Source organism: Dasypus novemcinctus, chromosome 3 (genome assembly GCF_030445035.2).
Source record: "Dasypus novemcinctus isolate mDasNov1 chromosome 3, mDasNov1.1.hap2, whole genome shotgun sequence".
Lineage (NCBI taxonomy): Eukaryota > Metazoa > Chordata > Mammalia > Cingulata > Dasypodidae > Dasypus > Dasypus novemcinctus.
The window spans coordinates 109,119,470-109,145,743 of NC_080675.1; the positions used below are offsets into that span (position 1 = coordinate 109,119,470).

General features: G+C 33.9%; 1 protein-coding gene across 2 annotated transcripts in view; it reads left to right on the top strand.

Moving 5' to 3' along the window:
• SPRED1 (sprouty related EVH1 domain containing 1) overlaps window positions 1-20,850 on the top strand; it is a 117,216-nt gene extending 96,366 nt beyond the window's left edge. For both annotated transcript variants that reach the window (XM_058293893.2, XM_058293894.2), the window contains 3 exons: window positions 193-351; window positions 14,941-15,042; window positions 15,787-20,850. In XM_058293893.2, the coding sequence (XP_058149876.1) occupies window positions 193-351; window positions 14,941-15,042; window positions 15,787-16,437 (912 nt within the window). In that variant the 3' untranslated portion in view covers window positions 16,438-20,850. The remainder of the gene's footprint in view (window positions 1-192; window positions 352-14,940; window positions 15,043-15,786) is intronic.
• The last annotated feature ends 5,424 nt before the right edge of the window (window positions 20,851-26,274 follow it).

Consider the following 26,274-nt stretch of genomic DNA (forward strand, 5'->3'; position numbering starts at 1 on the left):
ATCCATTCACTCATTCAACAAGGTCATGGACTGCTGTTTCCTTCTTTTGATCCTATGCCTCATACTGCATAGAACTTTCCTAGTACATACTTATTGATCTGCTAAAGATTTATTAGAGTAGAAATTATTTTAAATCTGTTGTTACTTTTCTCATATTCTAGCCACTAATGAATTCGGGTATGTTTTCATTAGGGAACTGATGAAGATACTTGCAGTTCTTTCGTAAAAGATCACCTTTTCCAACAAGAAACAGTTGTTACCAGTGAGCCTTATAGAAGCTCAAATATAAGACTTTCTCCCTTTGAAGATCTGAATGCCAGAAGAGCCTACTTGCAAAGTCAAGCCAATCAGGTATGAAGATAAATATTTTTTAGCATGTTATTCAGATATATGGAAATAGAATATGTTAAAAAAGAGCACTGAGACCATCTGCCCTTTACCAAATTAAAAAAAAAAAAACCTAAAATCAGGAAAATGTGATTTACAGTGACTCAAATCCAGAGTATAAACAAACATATATAGACCATGAAGTCCTGTACAGTTGTAAATAGTTGAGCCAACTAAACTTTTTGGTGACAAAGGTGAAAATGGGAAATGGAGAATTCTCATTACTCAGGAGAAGAAAAGCATTGCAGACCCTTGGGTAGCAAAAGTTTTTCTAACTTTATCTATGAGAAACTTCTCACATGGGTGATATTTTGAAAAATGTCCTAAGCAAACCTTTCTGTGGCAAAAACACTGACAAATTTTATATAGTATTTGATAGCATACTTCAAAAATTGAGAATACGTTCCTAAATCAACTAATTGAAAGCATTTCCATTGAGCACCAAGTATACAACCTTCTAATGGTTCTGATCTAAAATTGAAACCTTGATTATAGGATACAATCATACTTTGTGTTCACACACAGTGTTATCTAATTATGAGAAGACCATTCTTGACCCTAATTCTTAGTGACTTGAACAAATCTTTTGTTGCTGCTGGGGCTATTCAGTAAACATTCATAACTTTTTCTATGCGAACTCATATACTTTAAACCTAGAATCTTGCTACAAAATCAAAGACCACACTGATTTTTTTTTAAAATGTTTTTAGATACTTCATCATTCTTGCTAGCTGGTATCTATGAGATGCATTAGTATCCAGTGGCATAGTGGCTATGCCTAAAGCCCACCTCATTCTCAATTCAAGTTCTGTTCTGAGGAACTCAAACATGCAGTTTGTTATGGAAGAAACTTACATAAATGCTAGATTTTAGTGAAAAAGCAAATGAACTGTATGATAAAGCATTCAGTTCAACAAATTATTAACATTAATTATGTGTATACATATGCCAGAACCCTGTATTAGAGTTGGGGATACAAAGGAAAAAATAAGCCACGTTCTAAAGGAGTTTCTGTTGAGGTAATAGATATTTGCTTGGAAGTACAAGACGGGGACAGTGAACTCATTTTGAAGATCAGGTATTGTTTTTTCCATATGCCTAAACTACTCAAGGATGAGAAAAATCAACCATTTAAAGGAGTGGGGTAGGCAATTAGAATGGGGACAAAGGTCATGGGAGAGTGGGAGGGACCGTGACTGAAACAGAGGGAGCAACATGAACAAATACATGTATGATCTGTTGGAGAAACAGCCTGAAGCATTAAAGAGAGACAGAAGACAAGGACTGAGTTGTTGGATTTTTATGTTGTGCAAAGCACCTTGCACTTTATCTTGTTGATTGCTTCTTTAACCTGGGAACATAGTCATATGCCAGAAGAGACAAAAAGCCACAGTTTAAACATGGTACATTTTTATGGAATACCAATTTCACTAAAAATAATTCCAAGGTAGCATACCAATTTATATTCCCACCAGCAGTGGGACTTTTTTCAGACACTTGATTTTATCTCCTCACCCTCATCTCCCTAATTTAATTGTTTGTTGGAAGTAAAAAAATATTTTATTTTGATTTTTATTTGCATTTTCCTAATGACTAATGATATTGAACAACTTTTTTCTTATGCTTTTTGGTCTTTAGAAATTCTCTTTTGCAAAATACCTCTTGAAATATTTCCCACATCTTATATTGAGTTGTCTTTTTCTTATGGATTTATCGGTATTCTTTTTATGTTGTTTGGAAATAAATTCTTCGTTGGATATATGTATTGCAAATATCTTTTCCTACTCTCCATCTTTCCTTTTCACTCTCTTAATGTCTTTTTAAAATAAGAGTGATTTAGCAATCTTTTCCTTTATTTTTAGTACTTTTTTTCCTGTTTAAGATTTCTTTACACCTCTATCATAAAGATTTTTTTACATTATATTTTAGAAGCTTTATTATTTTTCCTTTCATATTTGAGTCTTGTGAAAGCTGTGAGATTTAGGGGATCATGGTTTACTTTGTCCCCCCAAGTGGATAACCAGTTGATCAGACAGCATCTGTTGAAAATTCCAAACTTTACAAAACTACTGCATTGCAGCATCAGCTTTGTCATGTGACTATTTGTGTGCAGCTTTATACGTCTTGATTTGGTAGCTAAGTCCTCTTTGTTGATTTTCTTTGTTGCTCTTGACCTGCATAAGTTTTTGAATCTGCTTATCTAATTTCTAAAAAAACTTCTGTAATTTAGATTGAGGTTTGTGTTAGTCAGCCAAAGGGGTGCTGATGCAAAATACCAGAAATGGGTTGATTTTTATAAAGGGTATTTATTTGTGGTAGGAGCTTATGGATACCAGGCCATAAAGCATAAGTTGTTTCCCTCACCAAAGTCTGTTTTCACCTTTTGGAGCAAGATGACTGCTGATGGCTACAATGGTACAGGCTACCTGGGTTCCTCCCTTCTAGGGTCTTGCTTCTCTGGATTCAAGGTTCCTTTCTTCCCAAGGCTTGCTTCTGTCTGGGCTCAGGGTTTCTCTGTTCCTGGGCTTGCTTCTCTTTCCTCTCTGAGCTTACTTCCCAGGGCTCCAGCTTAAGGCTTCAGCATCAAACTCCAGTATCAAAACTCCAACATCAAAATCCCTAACTCTGTCCTTTGCCACCCTACTATAACAAAAGGTTTACATAAATACTTAATCAAGTAAACCTATGAATCCAATATAATGTAATATACCCAGAGGAAAAGATCAGTTTACAAACATAATCCAGTATTTCTTTTTGGAATTCATCAATAATATCAAACTGCTACAAGGTCATATTGCATTTATAAATTAATTTGGGGAAAATTTACAATATTGAGTCTTCAATCAATTACATGTATATTCTTTCACTTATTTAGTTCTTCTTAAATTTCAGTAATCTTTTATAATTTTCTTTGTGGAGGACTTCCCGTATCTTTTCTTAAATTTATTCTTAGGTTTTTACTTTTTTTTATTGTACACATAATTTGTATATTGAACTGTGTATCTAGAGACATTGCTATAAATTAATTTAACTCTGTACTTTGGATGGCAATTTGTCTTCTCGGACTTCTAGTGCAGGGAGGGATCTCAGGACATATTTCAGTCCTGATCTTAGGAAGAAAGTTTTCAGTATTCATCAAGTATGATAAATAGTTTTGTAGATTCCTTTAGCAAATTAAGACTATCTTTCTATTCATACAGTACTAAGTGTTTATCACATGGTTTTTCTGCAATTATTGAGATGGTTCTTTTTTCTCTCTACTTTATTCTGTTGATTGGTTAATTGCAGAAATTGATTTGCAATCTTGCGATAAATCCATCTTGGTTGCCATGTTACGTTCTTTATACACACACATGCATATATGCATCTACATACAGGCACACATAAAAATGAATTCGATGTGTTGATATAGGATTTTTATGTCTATGTTCATGAAAGAGATTGGATTATAATTGTCTTTTCTTATAACTTCAGCCGGTATTGCTATCAGGTTTATGCTAGCTTCATAAAAGAAGTTGTTCAGTGTTTCTTTTTTGCAGTTTTTAGAAGAGTTAAGATTTGTTGATATTTCATTTCTTAAGTGTGTGGTAAAATTCCCTGATGAAGCCATATGGGCCTGTAGTTTACTTTGTGAGATATTTTAATTAACATATATGACTGTTCAGATTTTCTAATTCTTTTGGCATTAGCTGTGACACGTTGTATTTTTCAAGGACTGTGTTCATCACACTGATTTATTGGTATAATTTGCATGTTTCATTTTTCATTTCCGTTATTGGAAATATGTGCCTTCTCTCCTTTTGATCATTCTTACTTAGAGGTTATCAATTTTAGTAGCCTTTTCAAAGACTTAACTTTTGGATTTTTTGCTTTTCTCTTTGTGTATTTGTTTTTTACTTCATTGATGCCTCCCCTTTTCTATTTTCCTACTTTCTTAGGGTTTAATTTATTAATTGTCTGTTTTAGCTTCTTAAGGATGCTTCTTGATTTTTTTGTCTTATTGTTCTTTTTCTAACCCAACTATTTAAGGCTTTCCTTACTTTCCATTTAAGCACGGCTTTACCGTATTTGATAAGATTTGATGTTTTTATTTTTTTAATCCCCTTTTTACAGAAAATTTTTTAAAAAACACAAGTAGAATAAATAGTGGAATAAACAACCATATACTATATGGTTCAACAATTGTTGGTGAATAATAGTGTGTCCTATCTTCATTATTATTCAAAAGTATTTTGCTTGATTTCTAAACATTTGATATGTTCTAGTTATCTTTTTTTATTACTAACACCAGTCAAAGAATATAAATTTCATTTCTTTAAAATTAGTTGTAAATTTAACATTCCCTGTATAAACCAGCAGGGTTTCTTTAAACTCTGTTTGCTTACCAGAATCAAACTAGGTATTAGGAAAAAGGTATTCCCTGGATAGGAATTTCTACAAAAATGGGTGAGATCTCAGACTCTAGAGGCAGACAGATCTATCTAGTTTTATATCCCGTTTTTTCAAACTTGCTTAGGAATACAGTTACTAAAGCTCACTATTCTCCTGTTTACTTGAATTGTAAATAGCAATAATAAAACTTCCTCCCATTGTGTTATTCTAGGTGTTAAGGAAGATCATTCATAAATACATTCATTTATGCATATGATAAATATTCAAGCACTTATGTGACAGGCCCAGGTCTAAGCCCCAAGAATAGCTGTGAACAAGAAAGATATGAGTCCTACTCTCATGAAAGACATAAATGCTATTAGGGGAGATAGACAATAAATAAGTGAAATAGTATTTCGCATAGCAGTAAGGGCTATGAAATAAATATGAAACAAAGGAATGAGAAATAGAATAATAGGAGTAGGAGGGGCATTTCCATAGACAAAATGATCAGGAAGTCTCTGAGGAGGGGGTATTTGTATGGAGATATGAAATTTGGGGGGTGGGATGAATATTCCAGGCAGTGATTTACTTGGTAGAGAAACAGGTCATTGAGGCTACAATTTAGTGAGTGAATGCTACAGATTACAATTAGAGAAGTTGTCAGATACCAGATAATGTAGGCTATGGTGAGGAACTGGAATTGGAAGGTTTGGGGTTTTGATTTGCATTTTAAAAGGTTATTATGGCTGCTGTATGAAGAATAAACTGTTGGAATATGGTCATGAATGGAATTAAGATCAGTTTAGGAGACTATTATTCTGGTGTGGGTGAAAGATATTGGTAGTTTGGACTAGACAGATACAGTAAGAAATAGGTAGATTGAGGATAAATTCTGGAGGGAGAGCCAACAACAATTTAATGATAGATTGGATATAGGATATGGGGAAAAGGGGGAGGAGCCAATGATGAATGCTCATTTTGAGGTCCAAGCAATTTGAGTGGGTGATGATGACATTATCTGAGATGCAGAAGTGTGGAAAGGACTCCTGTCATCACCAAGCACTACCACTTCCTGCTCCTACCAGGGATCACAGAGTAAATGATTTCCCTGATATCCAAAGGCTGTATGCTTGAGACCATAGATTTTAGAACTTGTAGCATAGATTTTAGAACTTGTGCTTTTAGAGCTTATATTATTAATAATGTGTGTCGTGATTAAATTAAATGCCATGGTTATTTAAAATGTGACTGCAAAAGACATGAATTGTCCAGACAGCCAGTGTAAATCAGATAGTAAAAAAATGAGAAAATTCAAGCAGCATTTTTAAAAAATGATTAAAGTTTAAATGTTGAAAATGAGATTAAAACCAAAATCTCAGAAATTAAAAGGATAAAATTGTAAATATTTCTTAAACAGCAAAGAATAAAGTTTATAAAAATAAAATTCCCCTACTTGGGGTAATGTATTAGCAAATTAATAAAATGAAAACTCTAAAGAAAGGAAGCATTTAAATAAAACAGTAAAACAGCCCTTTAAAACAACAAAAATCTGAAAAAGTAGAGCAGAGGGCTAAATGACAAATTTAAGAAAAAAATAATTTATCTAAACATTAAATCAATTTATAATAGTACAAAAACATATAAATTGAGGGAATAAATAACCACTTTTTCTGATTTTGTTATTACTGTTACTATTGCCTATTTTTTATGTAAAATAGGTAGAAGACCTGGGCAATTATTAATAGTTTAAAAATTTTGTTGTTATTCTTGTTGTTTGCTTATATAAAGCCAGCAATAAATTCTTAACTAGCATTTAATTTGACCTCTTAAGTCTTTTGTGTTCCTTGGAAAGGATGACTAGGTAAGTTTTTCTCAAGTAGAGAGCTGAGGGAACCCAGCAGAAGATAAGGTCAGATCAGCACATTTACTATTTCAGCCTTTGCCTCAGATTAGGACAGTAGTTGGCCATACCCTTGGGGTGTGGGTTTGTGTACATTCACACAGGTGTTGTTTTTTGGGGAAGGAACGGGCATGGAAATTGATTGGTCTGTTTGGTGGGTTGATGTGTTCATTTGGTTTAAGAACAAACATAACTACACAGAGAGAGCTATGAGCCCATTATTTTTCTTCTGAGTGAATTAAGTATTTAGTAAATATTTATTATCTTGCTGAATTACAGACTCAGAAAATGTGATAAAATACTAGCAAATCTCAGTGGAGAAGAAAGTGGACATTCCCTAGCAGAATAATTAAGCAATCTAATTTCTTAACTCTCTAGAAATTATGGACCACTCAAGGAAAATTGATCTCAGCAAGGGTAACAGTAACAGCAAAAGCATGGATCCTATGTGTTTAATTAGACCCCTGGGCAGCAGATGTGCTCAAGCGGTTGAGTGCCTGCTTCCTACATAGGAGATCCAAGGTTCAGTCCCAGGTGCCTCCTAAAAAAAAAAACAAAGAAACCAACTTGGGGGGAGCCAATGTGGCTCAGGGGTTGACCACCAACTTCCTGCATATGAGGTTCTGGTTCAATCCCTGGCCCCAGTATCTAAAAAAAAAAAATTATTTATTTTTTAATTTAAAAAGATTCCTGATTCTTACTGAAAGTGACTAGGCCTTCACAGACCAGGCTGTTCAGGCATAAGTAACCCCTCAATCCATCTAAAAGCTGTAGCATACCTTTTTTTTTGTAGCATACTTTTAAAGCCATAGAACTGGTGCTTAAATTCATCCTGCATTAGATTATACTTAAAGTCTGTAAGTAGTCTAGTGAACAAAGAAAACATTACAATTGACATTTGCTTGGGGTGGAGAGAGTAGTTGAGAAGAGAATTTCTCAGCCTTGGTAATGTTTATGCCACCTGAACATTCAGTAAATTTGACAACCAGTTACACTAATTCATACATGGAAAATTAACTGTAGGGGGTGATTATGCTAAGTGTATCTTATGATCAGGTAGTTTTATTAATTCAAGTGACATTTTTTTTTACTTTTCCTACTCACATCAGATTTTAGCTCCTTTAAATTTGATGTTGTCATTTTTCAAATGCTGCAATAGTCTTAAGGGTTTTCATTTATTTATTTATTTGTTTGTTTGTTTGTTTATTTTTCCTTCCCCAAAAGCAAAAGAGAACTCTATTTACTTGGTAATGTTAAGTCATCTTAAGAGTTTCTTTTTTTTCTATCAAACAAACGAGTGTCTCTGTTTGTTCCAGTTCGTAGGAACTGCAGTTTAATATAGTGTTATTCCTGACATCTTTTTTCTCTAATGTCATGTCATAGAAGAAGTGGTATATAAATGGCTTAATGCTGTGAGTATGGTGTTTTTTCATTAAATTCTACAGAAAATAGAAATATTACTGAAAGCTACTGAATGTGGCACTCAAATTTCTGAGAATCATTTTGTTTTACTTGGGGAAGTGTCTCTCTTTCTAATGCATATGTGTTGTCATGTTTAATAAAGCTTTCTATTTAATTAAATATGAATTATGGTTTCTTAATCATTATCATTGCTGGTGTGTATTATGTTCTGGGTGCCATTTAACTGCTTTCTCTATGTAACTCATTTTAATGCTCACAATAATCCGTAAGCAAGACTGCCTCATTTTAGTGATAGCAATTATTTGTAATTTATGCATGTTTTGACTGCATTTATTAATAATTTTTTTTAAGAAATAGAGAAAAACCATATTAAAATATTGGTACTGAAAGGAATAAATACATTGTAAACTGTTTTAGTTTCTAAAGGCTGCCAGTGCAATATACCAGAAATGATTGGCTTTTGTAATGGGAATATAATAGGTTAAAATCTTACAGTTTTGAAGATATGGAAGTGTCCGTGTCAAGGCAGCATCAAGAGGTGATTTCTCACCAAATTGCATCTGTGGGCGGTTAGGCACATGGCAGGGCATAATGGCAGATCTGCAAGTCTCTGCCCTCTTCTCCAGGCTTACTTCTCCCTGAGCTCAGCTGTGGATGATCAGACATAGGGCTTGTCTCTCCCCTCTCCTCGGGCCTTGTCTCTTTCAGCTTCTTGGGGGCCTCTTCCATGTCTGTGCTCTCCTGATTCCAGCCTCCAGCCTCTGGGACCTCTCTCTCAGCCTCTCAGACTTTCTCTGTCTCTTCAACTCTAATAAAAAGGTTAAAGACCCCCTACTGAAGTGATCTCATCAAAAAGGAAGACCCCCCTTAACTGAATCTAATCAAAAGGTCCCATCTGCAATAGGTTTACATGCACAGGAAAGTATTAACTCTAAGGACGTCATCTTTTCTAGGATCCACAAAAAGCTTCAACTTACTTCAAGCAAAATATTAACAAGAACAAAGTCCGAAAGTAATCTGCATACCCTCTCCACAGATTTTGGGATTAGAAAAAGCCATCAGTTACCATATTTGCTTGTGAACTTCTGGCATCCTAGGAAAAAAGGCAGTCGAGTCTGGAGATACCCAGTTTAATACTTTTAAATACAGCATATGTTCCAACATCTTACATGATAGGCAAAGAAACTCATCCCAATGGAGGTATTCACCTCCAGAACTAGGTCACTGATTCGTATAGGGTGAGCATGGAGAGGAAACCTGGTGAATGCAATACAAACTTATGATTGACTTCCAGACCAGTTGGTAGAGGGCACTGTAAACAAAAAGCTGTTCTTCTAATTGATAGAGAAAAGAAAGCTGTTCTAAAATAGCAATGATGATAGTGGTGGGGTGGTTGAATAATGCAGTTATCATGTTTAAAAGTAGAAAATACCACTAGATAACTGCAGAAAAAGAAGTGAGCATCATTTGGCACACAGCTCTTACCTTAAGGATATGAACATGACCTCTGAAAGAAGTCTGAATTCCAGCTTCTCTATTACCAGCTTTGTGATCTTGATCAAATTATTCAACATTTTTTTGCTTCAATATCCTTATCTGTAATAATAATATCAGTTTCTACTTCCTAAACTTGTTAGGAAGATAAAATGACTTAAATGTGATTTATAAAGCACTTAGATAGGGAGAGTGTTTTGTTAAATAAAACAGTAATAATCTTAATCACTATAATTGATATGTTTCCTTAGAGTTTGAAGTGACATAGATAAGGGTTAAATTTTATGAGTTTGCATATCAAAATGTTTAATTATACATTTACAATGTTAGGCTTTAGCCACGCATTTTGTAAATCAACATTATAGGAGTATCTTAGCAGTAATTGTGCTAGGGTTATGTACCAGTTGTCCATTTAGATATAACCCAAAAGACCTCAAAGGGTGAATTTCCCATAGTATAGAATTTGGCCCTCAGCTCATAGACCAGAAACTTAATTTTGTCCAAATACTAATAGTGGAATCATCTTTCAAAAATGCCAAGTAATCAAGTTTAAGAAAATGATGTATAAAAATCAGAATAAAATTTAACTTAAACCATCATGTAGACTATAATACTAGTAGTAGCTTGTTTAGCACATTCTGTCCACAAAATAAATCTCTGTGAGATAGAGGTCATCATCCAAAAACTAGTCTTGTGAGTGTAGGCACTCAACAGGGTCATTAAATGCTTTGAATAATTCAGAGCATTCAAGTGAAATAACTTGATGGCTCCTTCTCTGTTAATAGAGGAGCAGCCATGCCAAAAGGACTAGACCACTGCCAAGCTGCCCAGAACTGAAGGATCTAAGATACTATCTAACTTGCAAGCTAACAAATTAACCTGCCATTTTCATGGATGCTGCCAGAAAACACAGGATTCCTGGGTCAGAGACAGAAGACCTTATTGTGCACAATAACTAGCATGAATTTTATGTTTGGGTTTTCCTCATCCCCCATTCCTGTGGGGGTGATACTGAGTTATCCAGGTGGATACTACACACTAGTGGGTCTGCATCACAGCAGTGGAACTCTTAGCTTAGAGAACCCGATGCTTTTATATTGGACAGTATCCTACCTGACTTTGTCCCTGGAAGGAGACAGTCTTTATTATATTGGAAGTAAACCTGTCCTTCCCTATATCTTGCAAAGGTATTCACTATACAAATATCCTTATCAAGAGAGCCCCATTTCCCCCTCCCTCACAAGGCACCCAAAGTCTCTGCTCACTGGATCTGCAGAAATAAGACCCATGGAGGATTGTCACCCAATTTAGCTTAGGTTTTTCCCCCACGATTAATGCTTTAGTAGGCATTGTTAGTTGTTTGTCTTTGACTCATTTTCTATACTTCCATGGGCTGATTAAATCTTTATGGTGGATAGGTACATTGTTTCAAAATGTTATTGTCTCAGGTCTGGTTTTAATTAAATCTTGTAGGCCTGGAAGCCATTATCACTCTTATTTCCTTATTTTCAAGTTTTGGGGGTTCATTTCGTTATAGACTAAATATAGTATGTATCAGTGAGATCATGATCAAAGATTTATGACATATTTAATATATAGAAAAGATATGTATTGAACACCTGAGAAGCTACAAAATGAAAAAAGGAACACCCTCAATCCTTATCCCCTTTCCTTCATCCTAGAGGTAACCATTACCTTGAATTTTGTTTGCTTAGCGTTTCCATGCTTTTTTTTGATAGTTCTCCCTACAACTTAACTGAAATATCAACTGGCAGAAGAAAGATGTTTCCAGGTTTTTATTAGTCATATTGGTACTACAAACTTTCGTGTCCCCTACTCTTCATGTGCAAGAGTTTCATTAGGACATACAGGAGTGAGCTTTTGATGTTGATAGCTATAAAAGGATCTGGGGAAAATGAGACTACAGGATGGATGTGTTCCTTGTATACAGGGAATACATACTGAATATTGAAATTTATGGAATAGCAATGACTGTTCCTTTGCAAACTGATTTTAACTACATGTTCTTATATAACCTAGTTACTGAGTAATAAAAATGTCAGTGTCTTTTCTCTTTGTATTCCGGTTAAAAATTGTTTTTGAGTTTTATTTGTGGACAGTATCTCCTAGTTTGTGGTTTTTAACTCTCTTTATGGTATCTTGGTGAATAAACATTCTATCTTTTCCTTGTGTTGTTTTCACAAATTCTTCCCTGTCCTTATATCAAAAATATTCTCCTTATTTCGTTGTAAAAGTTTCAAAGTTTTGTTTTTAATCTACTTGGAACTGATTTCTCGTGTGGTAAGGATCCAGTTTCATTTTTTTTCCATATGGATAGCTAATTGTTCCAGCACCAGTTATTGAATCTTTTGCAGTACCATCTCTGTCATATATCAAGTTTCCATATTTGTTTGGGTCTGTTTCTGGTTTCTCTAATCCAATTTATTGGACTTTTTGTTTATCCCTGCATCTATGCCCATGTATTCTTTCCTACATAATTACTTGGTCTATAAGTCTTAATGTCTGTGGCGCAAGTTCCCTCACCTTATTTTGTCTTTTGGCTTTTTTAGACTGTTTGCCCTTCCATAAAAATTAGAATCAGCTTGTAAAGTTTGATGAAAAAGTCATTTGGGGTCTTTGTTGGAATTGCATTGAATCTGTACATTATTTTGGGGAGAATTTAGTCTTATCCATGTGTGTTATATCTCTTGATTTAGCTTTTCCTCAATAACTCTAATATAAAGTTTTGTCATTTTCTTCATGAAAAGATATCTTACATCTTTTAAAAGATTATTTCCTTTGTACCATTTTGTTATGACAAATATAAGTTGAATCTTTTTAAAATTTGATTTGTAACCACCTTTGAAGAAGCATCTCCCATGGCTTTTCCAGCTAGTAAGTTCCCCTGAAGACCTATAGCAATAGTACCTAATTCTAAGGGTATTAAAAGTCAGCAGTTAATTTGGGGATGTCTTTTTAATAAATGTAAAATGTCTACATTGATTGTCCATTTGTTTTTTCACTTATGGGATTGTGTGAGAGGATTAATATTTATAGACTCCTTTGACTAAGGTCATTTTTAAGGTGTGTATGTGTGTTTAGGTAAGGTGTGTGACTTTCCAAGCCAATAAAATTGCGGTAATAGGTGAAAAAGACATTTTTACTTTTGAAAAACAAATCTCAGATATATGATATATATATATATGATATATATATTTAATATATAGCTTGAGGTCATTGTATTCAGTATAAGAAATCTATTAGAAAAAAATATGGAGAAATCTCCCTTTCTACTTCAAAAAGTTCTTGTTTCTTTTTTTAAAACTGACCAAATGCTTAACTCATTCACTCTTCAAGTCTCATTTCCTTCATCAAGTCTTCCTAAACCATCTAATCCACAGTCATTTTCTTCCCCTATTCCTAAGTTATTACATTCTGTACTTTACATTATAATTATATGACTTTGCATGTTTATGTCTTGTCATTCTACTTCAGTGAGTATGAGGGCAATTTTTCTGCTTCATTTTGCCTCCCATAGTGCCTAGTACTTTGTATATAATAGAAAATCAATTATGGTTGATATTGACGCTAAAAGAAAAACTGAGTGGAAAGTGTTAGCTTAGTTTTCCACATGGGTTAGAGGGAGGGGGGTGTAGGAGGATGGATAATAAAGGTCATTTAGGGAAATTTAATCCAGAAATCTTACTTTATCCCACAGCAATCCTTTACACCTAAAGGATAATTAAAATTGTAATGTTTCTGTTTCTCTTTATGATCCTGTCATGTGATTAACGAAAAGTAAAATTTCAGAACTGTAGGAAACAAGGCGGAGATTGAGTTAACTTCTTCAGACCTGAACTATATTTTTAGACTAGCTTCTCTGTTTAAGGTACTACTAAATAGATGGCTCAAGTAAGATATATCCATTTCAATTCCCTTTATAATTGAAGGATACAACTTTTTAATCTAGCAGTTCTACTTTTAGGAATGTATTATACAGAAATGCTTGCATAAGTACATTAAAGTCAAATGTGTAAGGATGTTTGTTGCAATATTAACAATAACAGCAAAAGGCTGGGAAGAGCCTAGGTGTATATTAACTGGACTAGTTAAATAAGTCTTTCATTCAGTGGAATGCTAAGTAGCTTTTAAAAGAGTAAGGTATATGTATAAACAAGAATGCAAAAGATTCTATTTGTATTTAATTTTTTTAAGCATTCACATAAATGCATGTGTGTATATGTAGAAATGGAAAATACACAAAAAATTGTATGGTAGTTACTACTGGTAGTAGGACTGAAGTTTTGAGATGAGAAGATTTTGTATCTGCTTTTATACTGCTTGAAAATTTTGCCATGTACGTGTTTTACTTCTTATTTTCAAGATGATAGTTTTTATTAAATTTAACAGTGGGATTTGAATCAAGATAATCCCGAAAAATTAACAAGAAGAAAAAAACTGCCCGAATGTTGATAATTGTTGAAGCCATATGATAAATAGTAGGAGATTCATTATTTTATTCTCTCATTTGTGTGTATTTGACTATCATTATAAAATTTTAAATAGTAAACACTGACAGATTTTTAACTATAACCTAGCTCTAAAATGGGCTTTGCAATTTGGAAAACTAATAAAATATGTTAGGACAGTAAGTGTCCGTATGGCATTTTTTTGAACTGTAATTCATATCCCATTAAATTACTTTTTTAAAATTTACAATTGAGTGGTTTTAGTATGTCAATAATGTTGTGCAACAATCACTACTGTCTAATTCTAGAACATTTTTATCATTCCCGTGACCCTATATGCATTAGCAGACCCTCAGACCCTAGCAACCACTAATCTACTTACTTTCTGTGGATTTGCCTATTCTATTTCATATTAATAGACTCATACAATAAGTGACCTTGGGTTCATCCATGTTGTAGCATGGATCATTACTTCATTCCTTTTGATGACTAAATAATATTCCATTGTATAGATACTTCTACATTTTGTTTATCCATTTGGGGAATGATGGACATTTGTTTCTATTTTGGAACTATGTGTTACTTTATGTTTTTAATTTTTTCTCCTTTTCCTCTTTTTTTCCTTTTTTTTTTTTGTATTCTCTTTATTATTACTTTTTTCTTCTGGTTATCATGTGTTACTTTTTAAAATTAAATTTTTAATGTATAAGAAAAGGCCTAAGTTTTTTGTTTTTCTGTTTTTAAAAAAGGATGATTAAATGCTTTTTATCAAAGCCATTTTGGAAACAGCATTACCAATAGGCTACGAAGTTTTGGAATGTATATGATATATGGTCTCATTAAAAATAAGAAATTCATCTTCTGTTATTTAAGAAGAAAATGTTTATATTTTAGATAACCTTTGGTCAAGCAGGCCTAGACATTCAGAGCAGAAGTATGGAATTTGTACAGAGGCAAATATCCAAGGAATGTGGAAGCCTAAAATCCCAAAATAGGGTAAGTAACCTCTCAGTTTATCTTCTGGTATGGAATATAACTAATTAGCATATAGGTGAAATTCTCCATATAGATAAATTATACTAGAAAATTTTTCAGTGTATAAATTTGCTGCGTGTATGCTTAGAAAACCCTATTTATAATTAATTTTTTTATTCTGAAAATATTATTGAGACCCCATGATATCTGGACCCTAAAATCAGTCTCTGAATTTGTAAAGTTTCTGAAATAGAAACATTAAAAATATTTAAATGCTACGTTAAATTTTAAAACTTTAATATTTGAAAGTGAGAGAAACATTGAACTCCATCCAGACTTCTGGATTGAATCTAGTGTATTGCCTCTGCTGTATTTACCACCAGACAGAACTAGAATTATATATTGTTAATTTAAAAGTCAGATGTGGAATTTTTTTGTATAGATTACAAATGTCTATAATATAAGTTTGCCTCGACCTAGATCAAGTACTTACTTGTGAACTAACCAACGTGGCCAGGAGCTAGGACTCAAAAATACAGACTTGACTACTAGAAGCCCACCTACATGGGTGAAGGTTTAGGATCATTTTGATTTAAGCTGTATCTACAAAAGACTTAATTTGCTCATGGACTTAAGGAAACAATCTAGCCAGAAGAGAGAAGAGAGGTATATATGGTGCTTTGTTTTTAAATCATTTTCAGGGACTTTCCAAATAGCCAAGCTGTAAATATGTATGTCCTTATTGTAAGTTTCTTCTCTTTTTAGGCCCCTTTCAAATCAATCAGGCATGTCAGCTTTCAAGATGAGGATGAAATTGTGAGAATAAACCCTCGAGATATCCTAATACGTCGCTATGCAGACTACAGGCATCCTGACATGTGGAAAAATGACTTGGAGAGAGAGGATACTGACTCCAATATTCAGTTTTCAAAACCAGACAGTAAAAAAACAGACTATCTCTACTCTTGTGGGGATGAGACTAAGTTAAGCTCTCTCAAAGACTCTGTGGTATTTAAGTCACAACCTTCCTCATTAAAATTTAAGAAGTCAAAACGAAGAAAAGAGGATGGCGAACGTTCTCGCTGCGAATACTGCCAGGAAAGGTTTAATCATGAAGAAAATGGCAGGGGAAAATGTCAGGATGCTCCAGACCCTATTAAAAGATGCATATATCAAGTTAGTTGCATGCTCTGTGCAGAGAGCATGTTATATCATTGTATGTCAGACTCAGAGGGAGATTTTTCTGATCCCTGTTCATGTGACACTAGTGATGACAAGTTCTGCTTACGATGGTTAGCCTTGGTAGCTTTGTCTTTCATTGTACCATGTATGTGCTGCTATGTCCCTTTGAGAATGTGCCATCGCTGTGGTGAGGCTTGTGGATGCTGTGGTGGGAAACATAAAGCTGCTGGATGAAATGATCCATTGCCAAAATGAGCTTAAAATCTTTGTTTCCAGGAATTAGCTAACTTGGATTTGTGGAGCTTTTGGCAAGGATTATGGAATCTTGCCTGGTATCATTGGGCCACATGTGGAAGAAGCAGAACTCGCCAGTTCTTGGCATTTCACAAATACTAGCCATGCCTAACTTTTTCCCTTGGGTACATGGCATGTTTTGTTACAGGTTGTAAAGAGTATTTGCAAAAGAAAGCCATTTCTGGTTTTGACTATTAAAAGTGAGCCTAAAATATGATCCGACTAAAAAGAGATTCATTTTTGGCATTTCGTATATTTAAGTGTTTGGTGATGGGACTTTTAAAGATTTGAATTCATTAGGACATGAACTAAAAGTGCACTAGGAGACAGTTGATTTCAATCTAAGAAAAGTTAACACTTGGAAATTATAAGAAGTAAAACAAGTGCAACTAAATCATTTATTAGTTGTTTTTTGGAAGCAGTTTTATGTATAAATAACAAATGTTTATATTTAACTAAATGTAAGGTACGAATTATTACATATTAAACTTTCTTCCCCTTCCTAGTTCTGAAGTAGATATACATGTATCTACTGTCACATTCCATTATATTTTGAATATTTAACTCATCTAGTTAATGTTTTTATTCCATGTGAATGATTTGATATTTTCATCTTCATTTCCCTTTGGCTACAGTTTATATTGAGTTATATCTGTACATTCTGGTAATCTAAAATTCTTAAAAATATTCTAATAGTCTTGAATGACCAACTTTTTTAAAAAACACAGATGTAATTGTCTCATGTTCTGATGGGCATGTTAACACTTATTTTTATATAAAAAGGCTGAGTAAACATAGAAAAATATAGGATTTTTTTTGGTGGTGGTTTTGTTTTTTGTGGTATTCAACCAGCAAGTTGTTTTCTTTCAGAATTTCATCCTTCAGAAAAAGTTATATTGCATTTACAAATGTTTTACAAGGCAAAAGGTTTAACTGGATAGTTTAAAACATTGTCCTCCTAAGATAGCCATTTATCATTCTGCTAAACCAGGATATGTTCAACTGTGTTAATAACTTTTTAGCTTAATCCTCAGTGCTTATATTCATATAGCAATGACAACTTTTCTCAGTTGCATTTTTAAACTGGTCAAAGCAAAATTATTTTATGTTACAAGGTGTTTGTTAAACCATCCCAGGAAAGTGTTTAATCCAACATTGTGAATGAAATATATTGTACATATAAATTTATTCCTTCCATGTAGCATTGTATTGTTGGATGTTTAATTTACAAAGTAGTTGCATAAATGTTTCAACAAATTGTTTAAATTACTTATGGGTCAAATTGTCTCTCTTTTTAAATGTTACATTAAAACTCTAACCAAGTAAGCGGTTCCTTTGAGAACATTCTTTTAGAGGGATACTGCTAAGAGTGCCATTTTTTAATGGCCTGAAGTTTCAGAGGGGATAAAATAAAAATCACACTACCATATGAAGCTTATTTTCTATGCAGGTTTTTAAATGTCATTTATGTATCTTTCTTTTTATGTATCACATTTTAACGCTTGTGTTAGCTTTCTTCTTTTGCCCCAAATCAAAATGAACAATGTATATAACACTTATCTGTCTGTAAAATACTTTTTTTAAGAAAGCATTTATATTTATATGACAGCTTGAACTGACAACATTGTGTATATAGATCATCTTGAAGTATTATTTCACATTGAAAAGAAGAAAAATATATTGATAACTATAGATGTTATGAAGAAGAGGTTATTTCTAGTTTTCTACTAAAAAACAATTGGATGAACTAAATCCAAACGTGACATTGTAGCAGCAGTTTTGAGTCTTATTTTTACTGTTTATATATTTGGGCACTGCTACACCAGATGATCTTCATCCCTGAAGTTTTCAGCTAAACTTGGTTTCCTAGAATAGACTGTTAACTTTCAAAATTACTTTTTATTGGTGAAATGGAAATACCAGTTTTCCTTGCAAATGAATTTTCATATTTGTAAGTTACTGAGTTTTGTTATTCAGGTTTGAGCAAGGTGTGAATAACTGAAGAAAATAACTTGCTGGCTAAATAGGAAAATGCTGTGGAAACAGACTGTGTATATACTTCTGGGAGGAACAATTTAATCATTTCTTTTGTTAAGCACTAATCAGTATAGTGCAACTCCTGGTTCTGTACTGTATTTTATATACAACATATGCTTTAATATTTTAATGTTTGTGCATTAATATTTTCAATTTGTTTAACCACTTTGCTGCTAAGATTTTGGCGTCTCATTCCCTTTTTTTCCTTTAAAATTTTAAATAAGTTTCTTCATTAAAAACTATGGTGATGAAATGGTTTGTATTTCACCTTGAATCTTTGTAGTTAATATACCTATTTTCCAAATCAGTCTAGAAGACTAACTGATAATACGTTATCTCAAACCCTATGTAGAAACTTTTTCTTGAGTAAGATCTTATTTGAAAACAAGTGGGTAGTTTAAATTTTTCATTGTTAAGCATGTGTATAGATACGTTCAGGAACATCTTCTTATTCTCCATACAGATCTGGCACTGCTCCTTGGCTTTTCCTCTGAAACCTTTCTCCTCTTTGTTTTTAATCTGGTAGTGTAAGTACATAACTAAATAAAACTGCTTAAATAATAGTGAATGTTAAATAATGAAATCATCCAAATGGCTTAACAAGAAAGATTTTTGTCTGGACTGATCTTTTGTTCAGATTTGATCATTTTTGAATTATTTCTCTTGACTAGAAAGGGGGAAATTATTTGACTTCTGAAGAAATGCAAGATGTGGAACTTGAGCACCATCTACTGGATGATTTACAGACCAGAGGTGTGAAATGCAATAGGAGTGTGACAGGGTTCATCACTACTACCAGTAAAGGGCTATTAAAATGGTGGCTGCCTCCTACCAGCGAAACCCAGGAGTAAAAGATATCTCAGAGGGACTGTAAAGTAATTCTTTTCCCCACTGTATCTTGTTAGTCACTGAAAGATTTTAAGCACTTTTTTCTTACAAATCCTGTTTTGAAATATTATAGATATTTGAAACTGGCAACAGACTTAATGGATGTGCTAAAGCATTTATAGAACCAGTTCTTTTAATTTACAAAAACCATTACCAAAATGGTATTTTTTATTTTTCCTCCCATTACCAGTCAGGGAGAATTTTTAAAAATAAACAAACAATCTTATCTGTATTTCATCATGACAACTTCAAAGGGAGTGTGTGTATATGTTTCTGAAATGATGGGATAGGATTAAAATTTAAAGGGAAAAACTTGAAACTACCTGTATTTGTTGATTATTCAGCAGTGCCTAAAATGAACTTTTGAAGTAATACAAAATGCACTTTCAATTCATGTGTGTAGTACCAGCTGATATCTTGGGTAAGTCTTGCTTTCTCTTTTCTTCTTTTTTTTTCTCTCTCTTAATTGAAAGGCACAGGGATGGTTCTTAATATCCATGTAAGTCTCCAGAGCATAGGAAATGGTTAAGGATGTTTCTTTTGTTGAAATGTTTTGGGGTTCTATAATAACACTTTGAAATACATGTTAAAGACTGGGCTTTTAATCTTAGCCAAAAGGTCCAAAAGGCAAGTGTAATATTTTTGTAATATAAAAGTTAAAAGATGTTAATTACCTGAAAAACACCAAGATATATCACTAAATATTCTCATTCTTGATTTGACCTCCATGGATCATGTATCTAAGTATAAGGGAAAGCACTAGAAACTTGCATTATTGTTGCACTTAAAAAAAAATCTTTAAACCAAGATGATAATTGCACCATTGGGTGCTTTGCAGTGAGTCATACATAAAACAGAAAAGTTTTTAAAAAACAACCTGAGGTGATTTATGTAGACCAAAAACATTTAAATAAAGGGCTTTAAGGTATTAAGGTACTCTTTGCCTAGCAGCCAGGTGGTTATAAAATTTTCATATGCTTTGGTACACTGATAAATGTTAGCCATTGTTCCTGAAAGCTTCTTGAATTGCATAAGTTGTTTTGAAATTTTTCAAGAATAATCTAGTTGAAAAACCTTTGTATTAAAGATACACATAGATTTTCGTGAGCATTGCGAGTATATAGTGTCATTTGCTTTTTACTCTTGACCTCAAAAGTGCCTCACTTGTATATTATTTCCATTAAAAGCTTGACTGCATTCTTTCTAATAAGCAATGAAAAATTGTTTAACTAATATCACCATGTATCTCTTATGTATAGTTGACTAGCTTGATAGTTTTGAATATATAATGTAAATATGCATATATAAGTTTGTAACCATTTTTGTTACATCATACCCATGTAATTGGACATATATCAGATATAAGAATTTGTTTCAATGGTTCTTTTCCCTGCAATTACCTGATTAAACCTATCATGAAATTTAAAAGGACTTTTTATTACTCTTCTAGAACATATAAAACGAGATAATTACTAGAGTAGAAAGCAATAGTAAGAACTGAGGCTTTTGAGCATAAATTTTTTAGTTCTATTCTTTAAAGGTACATCTCTTAAAGTTCACAAAGTTCTTGACCTATTTGTTTAGCCTTAGTTATACTCAGATTTTTCTTTTAGTCTTTTACCTAATACATTATTTTTATTTATTGGTTTGGGAACATATAACAGCTAAGTCTGGATCAACCACCTAGACAATAGGTGGCAAATTTTTAACCTAAGGCTCATTTTTTTTGTGTCCTCATCAGTTTCAGAGTTTAACCTGTAATATAAAAAATAATAATAGAAATGAAAAATGACTAAGACCGTACTCTACTCAAAAATTATAGAATATACCAAGACCAGAATAGTTTGTGGATTGCTATATTACAATTGTTTTTATCAATAAAAAAAGATCCAAGGATTAACTTTTAAACTTTTACCATGAATTATGAAATATAGTCAAGCTTTTTTCAGGTTTTCAGAAATGTGCTTTCTATTCTTTATATCAAGTTAATACTCATAAGTAAAATAGTTTTAAATCAGAATTTTAAACTGAGTTTCCACCTTGAACATTGGTCATAATGAAAAAAAAAAAAACTGGCAATATGAAAACTGAGTCACCTTTATAATTAACTGCTCTAAAATCTGCAGTTGTAGAGACTCTTGAAAGCCTGGTTCAAAATATATATTCATAATAAAAGTCTCATGAAATCATTGTTGTCTAGCAGTCTTTAATTTTTAAATTTGTTTCTTTTATGTAATGCATTTTATACATAATCACTTTTAAGCCTAAAATAAATCTGCAATCTAAGTATTATCCTCATTTTACTAAGGAGGAAATTTACACTTCAAGATGTTAAAAAAATATTCTAAAGAATCACATAGGAAGCAAGAGGATGTGAATTCTATAATCTGACTCCAAACAAAATCCACATGCTTTTAATCATGATGCAGGTTTGTATTTGTTATATGGGTTGCATTTTATAAATAAAATTATTTTAAAATGAAATAATTTTATTTGGTAAAGGAATCATTTCTTCTTAATTCCTATTCTCTTTTTTTTTTTTTTTTTCATTTTTGGATCCCCTATTCATCTACTTTGCTAGTTTGTGGTGAGCTGGCCACATTATGGTATAGGGAAATCCTTAAATTCGGGAAAATAAAATTGTGACAATGCTTCAAGAAATCACCAAGCTCCAAGAGGAAGTACTGAACACTATACAACTATAACAATACAAACCCTAAAAACCTATACATGTATTCCAATGTGAGGTATTGTTCATTTTTGCTCAATTTTGTCAATTCCATAAGGATAAGAGACTTTTAGAGTCTGAGGGTTTTATTTTCCCCAAAATAAAGAGTTCTGCTTGAGGTAATAGAAACCACTGCTCTCGAATGAGTCATGTATATGGTGCTTTTTTTTTTTCCAAATGGAGAGCCCTTCATGTGTCATTCTTAAAGGTCTGTCCTTGAACCAAAGTTACATTTAATATTAGGGCTACTTCCACATGTGACAATGATGTGATTCCCCCTTTTCCCTCAAACTTTATTAGTCCAGCTAACTTAGAAATAATCCATAAAATCCATGAGGCTCTGTACAATTATTCTGAGCAGGTAGGATTCCAGAATTTCTAATATTGAAATAATAGACCTAATTCTTTCTGGGCAATAAAATAGGAGGAGGTATGTTTAACTTTAGCTGTCACATCTTAGTTTTGCATTGCTAAATTGCAAAATAACATTAAATGTGGTTTTTTTCCTTTAAGGATTTCATTGCCAAACAAAGTCCTCTTTGTTCCTTCCATATTTTCTTCTTCCCTTCCCTTGGAATATGAATGATAGTTCTCCAGCTTCTCCAAATTTATAAGGGAGAGAGATCATGGAAAAGAAATTTTCAACAGTTGATTATAATTCTTTAAAAAGTACTCTCATGTTCTTCCTCAAGAACAGCCAACAAGCTTTAATTTGTAGGGGAAGCCAGCATTTCATTATCTCTTAAAATGTATAGGAAAACTAAGTTGTATGAATTCATGAGTTCTCAGCCAGTTAATGGTTCTTTTTAGAGTGTTAAAATGTGCACAGATAGCATACTCAAGAATTCTGAGAAGGAAACAGGTATCCAAACCAAATTACTTAACTACTAGATTACTGATGAAGCTGAGTTCACTTAAGTTGAATGGCATGGAGGCAACTTAGAGATGACCTAGTACAAAAATGGGGAGACTGAGGCCCAAGGAGTTTAAGAAAATTGGTTAAGCCTGCACTTTAACCCATATATCCAACTGCCTGAAGCTTATCTCTTGATGACAACTCAAACGCAATATATCCAAAACTAAGTTCATGATTTTCCCCATCCCTCAATTTTTTTCTCTTTGATGTATGACGACACCACTGTCCATACAGTTGCCTAAGCCAGAAATTGGTCATCACTCTTTATATTTCTCATTTCCCCTTTTTACCATTGATTCCAAATTTCCAACAGTTATTTCCTGTCTCAAATCTGTACATGTTCCTCTGTCTCCACTGCCACTATCCTAGTAGAAATTATCTCACACTACTAACTTCGGGGATTAGGCATTGAATCACGTTGACTTTTTTTTAAAACAACAAATGGTCTGTTTTAAATCTGATTGGAAGGTGACTACTTTGGGCTGCAAGAAAAGTTGTAATCTTCAGATTAAAATATCCCTGTATTTAGGAAGTAAAAAAAAAATACTTGCAGTGAGGTTTGGTAATCAAAATATAGTGACTTGGCGGCAGACTTCGCCCACTGGTTAGGGCATCTGTCTACCACATGGGAGGTCCGTGGTTCAAACCCCGGGCCTCCTTGACCCGTGTGGAGCTGGCCAATGAGCAGTGGTGATGCGCGCAAGGAGTGCCCTGCCACGCAGGGGTGTCCCGGCGTAGGGGAGCCCCAAGCACAAGGAGTGCGCCCCGAAAGGAGAGCCACCCAGTGCGAAAGAAAGTGCAGCCTGCCCAGGAATGGTGCCGCACACACAGAGAGCTGACACAACAAGATGACACAACAAAAAGAGACACAGATTCCCGTGCTGCTGACAACAGAAACGGACAAAGAAGACGCAGCAAATAGAGAACAGACAACCGGGGTGGGGTGGGGTGGGAGTGGGGGTGGGGGTGGAAGAGAAATAAATACATCTTAAAATATATATATATAGTGACTTGAAATAACAGCACTGAGGACCAACTAGGGAAACTAGAGTAATAAACTATAAAGTACAAATTTATAGAAATGGTAAACTTTAAAGTGTTTGTTTTATCTTTCCTCAAGCCCATTACCTTTTCTTTGTAAAATGAGCTAGAGCTGTTTTCTGAGAGCTTGGGGGAAATAAAAGAATCCATTACTGGAAACTTTTGGAATCTTCTTACTGATAGCATAAGCAAATCAATAGTTCCATGATCAGGTAAGCCAATATTCAAAAGGCTTTCTTTTATTTTTACAGTTTCCGCCCCCCCCCCCCCCCCCCCCCCCAAGCAAGATCAAAAATAGCCTATCTGGTACAGATCTATTCCCCTTCAGGAGGTCACATCTCCAGTTAAGGCTATTTAAAGGATACTGGGGAGGTAACATTTCATATAGAGTAGTCAGGGAAGACCATGCCAATAAATAGAAGAGCCATCCAGGTAAAAGGAAGGGCAAATTCAAGGACTCTGAATAGAAAGGAGTTTGGCTTGTTGAAGGAATAACAAGGCCAGTATGGCTACAGGGGGACTGAATGAGGAGCTTGTGGGAGGAGAAGAAGATAATGTCACAGAGATAGCAGATGCCAGATCCTCTGGGGACTTGTAGGTTCAGATCTTATTCTGAGGATAATAGAAATCCAGTGGAAAGTTTTTAATGGAAATTTAATGATATGATTGCTATGTGGTTGTTTAAAATAGAAAGCCCAGTACTGGTTTCAGATCTTGCCATGCTGGTATTTTATTACCTCCCTATTTTTCCTGACCATTCCACTGAAATGCTCTCAGCAAGTCACTCATACCTCCATTTTCTAAATCCAGTGGTTGTCTTTTAGACCACACCTTACTAAGGAGCTTTTGACACATCCTTCACTTGGCTTCTTGGGCACTATGCTGTCCTAGCTTTCCTCCTGTTTCATAGCCATCTTCTTGCTCTTTGCTGGATCCATCATGTTCCAATCTGCAAGTTGAAATTCCTCAAGGTAGAGTAATAGATTGTCTCTTCTCCAACAATACTTATATCTTAGGGGCCTCTTCCAGTCTTTTAGTTCAATATGCATATGCTGAATCCACGTTTAGATCTACTTGACATCCCTTGGAAATCTCATAGGCCAAAGACAACTCTTGATTTCTCCCTGCAAGCCTGTACCACCTCCAGTCTACCTCATTTTAAGAAATAATCATAATTCGCCCAGTTGCTCTAAGTTGATTTTTTTGCTTCATGCTTCAGATCCCGGCTATTAGCAAGTGACCAACTTAAAATAGATAAAGAATCTGAACAGTTCTCACCAGTCACCACTACCATCTCAGTCCAGGCCTCAATTATGTCTTGTCTGCACTTCTCTAACAAGCTGCTGCTTCCACTCTTTCACACCTGTAGTCTTTTATTTTTAGAATTGTTTCATTCAATGTTCATTGAATATTTGTCTTTTCCATAATCTTAGTTTGAGAATTTCTTTTTCTTAACTGACAGTTATTTCCATTATTCTGTTCCTTTCCTTCCCACTTCTATTATCTGACGAGGTAATAAGGAAAGGGAACTTAACATTTATGAGATGCCTATTTATTATATGCCTAATCAGGCACTGTGTTGAACATATTCACATATTAAATTCCACAATAGCTTTGTGAAGTGGGTAGGATTACTTCCATTTTACAGTTGAGGGAAATGAAAGGATACAAAGTTCAGGAACTCAGGTTTTTTTAATTGAGTGTGGGAGCTGAAATTCATACCCAAGTCTTTCTGCCTCTCAAGTCCACCTTGAAAGGTGCTTCCACCGCCTCCTCCTTACGTCCCTGGTCTCTCCTCTGCTTTTATTTCTATTCCTTCATTGTTTTTGCTTGGTCTGTGTTGTCTTTTTTCTCTTCAAATTCCTATCTTGGTATTTTCTCTCATTACTCTGCATTTTCTCTTACTACACTCACGGATCCATCCTTAGCCACAAATGATGCTCAAGCAGTACTACATTTTCAAAGGATAGCCTGTGGGATTTACTTCATGACTTCCATCATTATCAGAGACACTTAAAGATGTTAAGTGTTTTCTTTGAAATCTTAGAATGAAAATGACTTATTGGAAGGTCAGGCTGAGCTTCTGTAGCATGTTTCTGAAATGCCTTACTTCTTAGTAAGAAGCCTTTGCTTCCTGGTAATGGGGTAATATTAAGTCTATTGTACT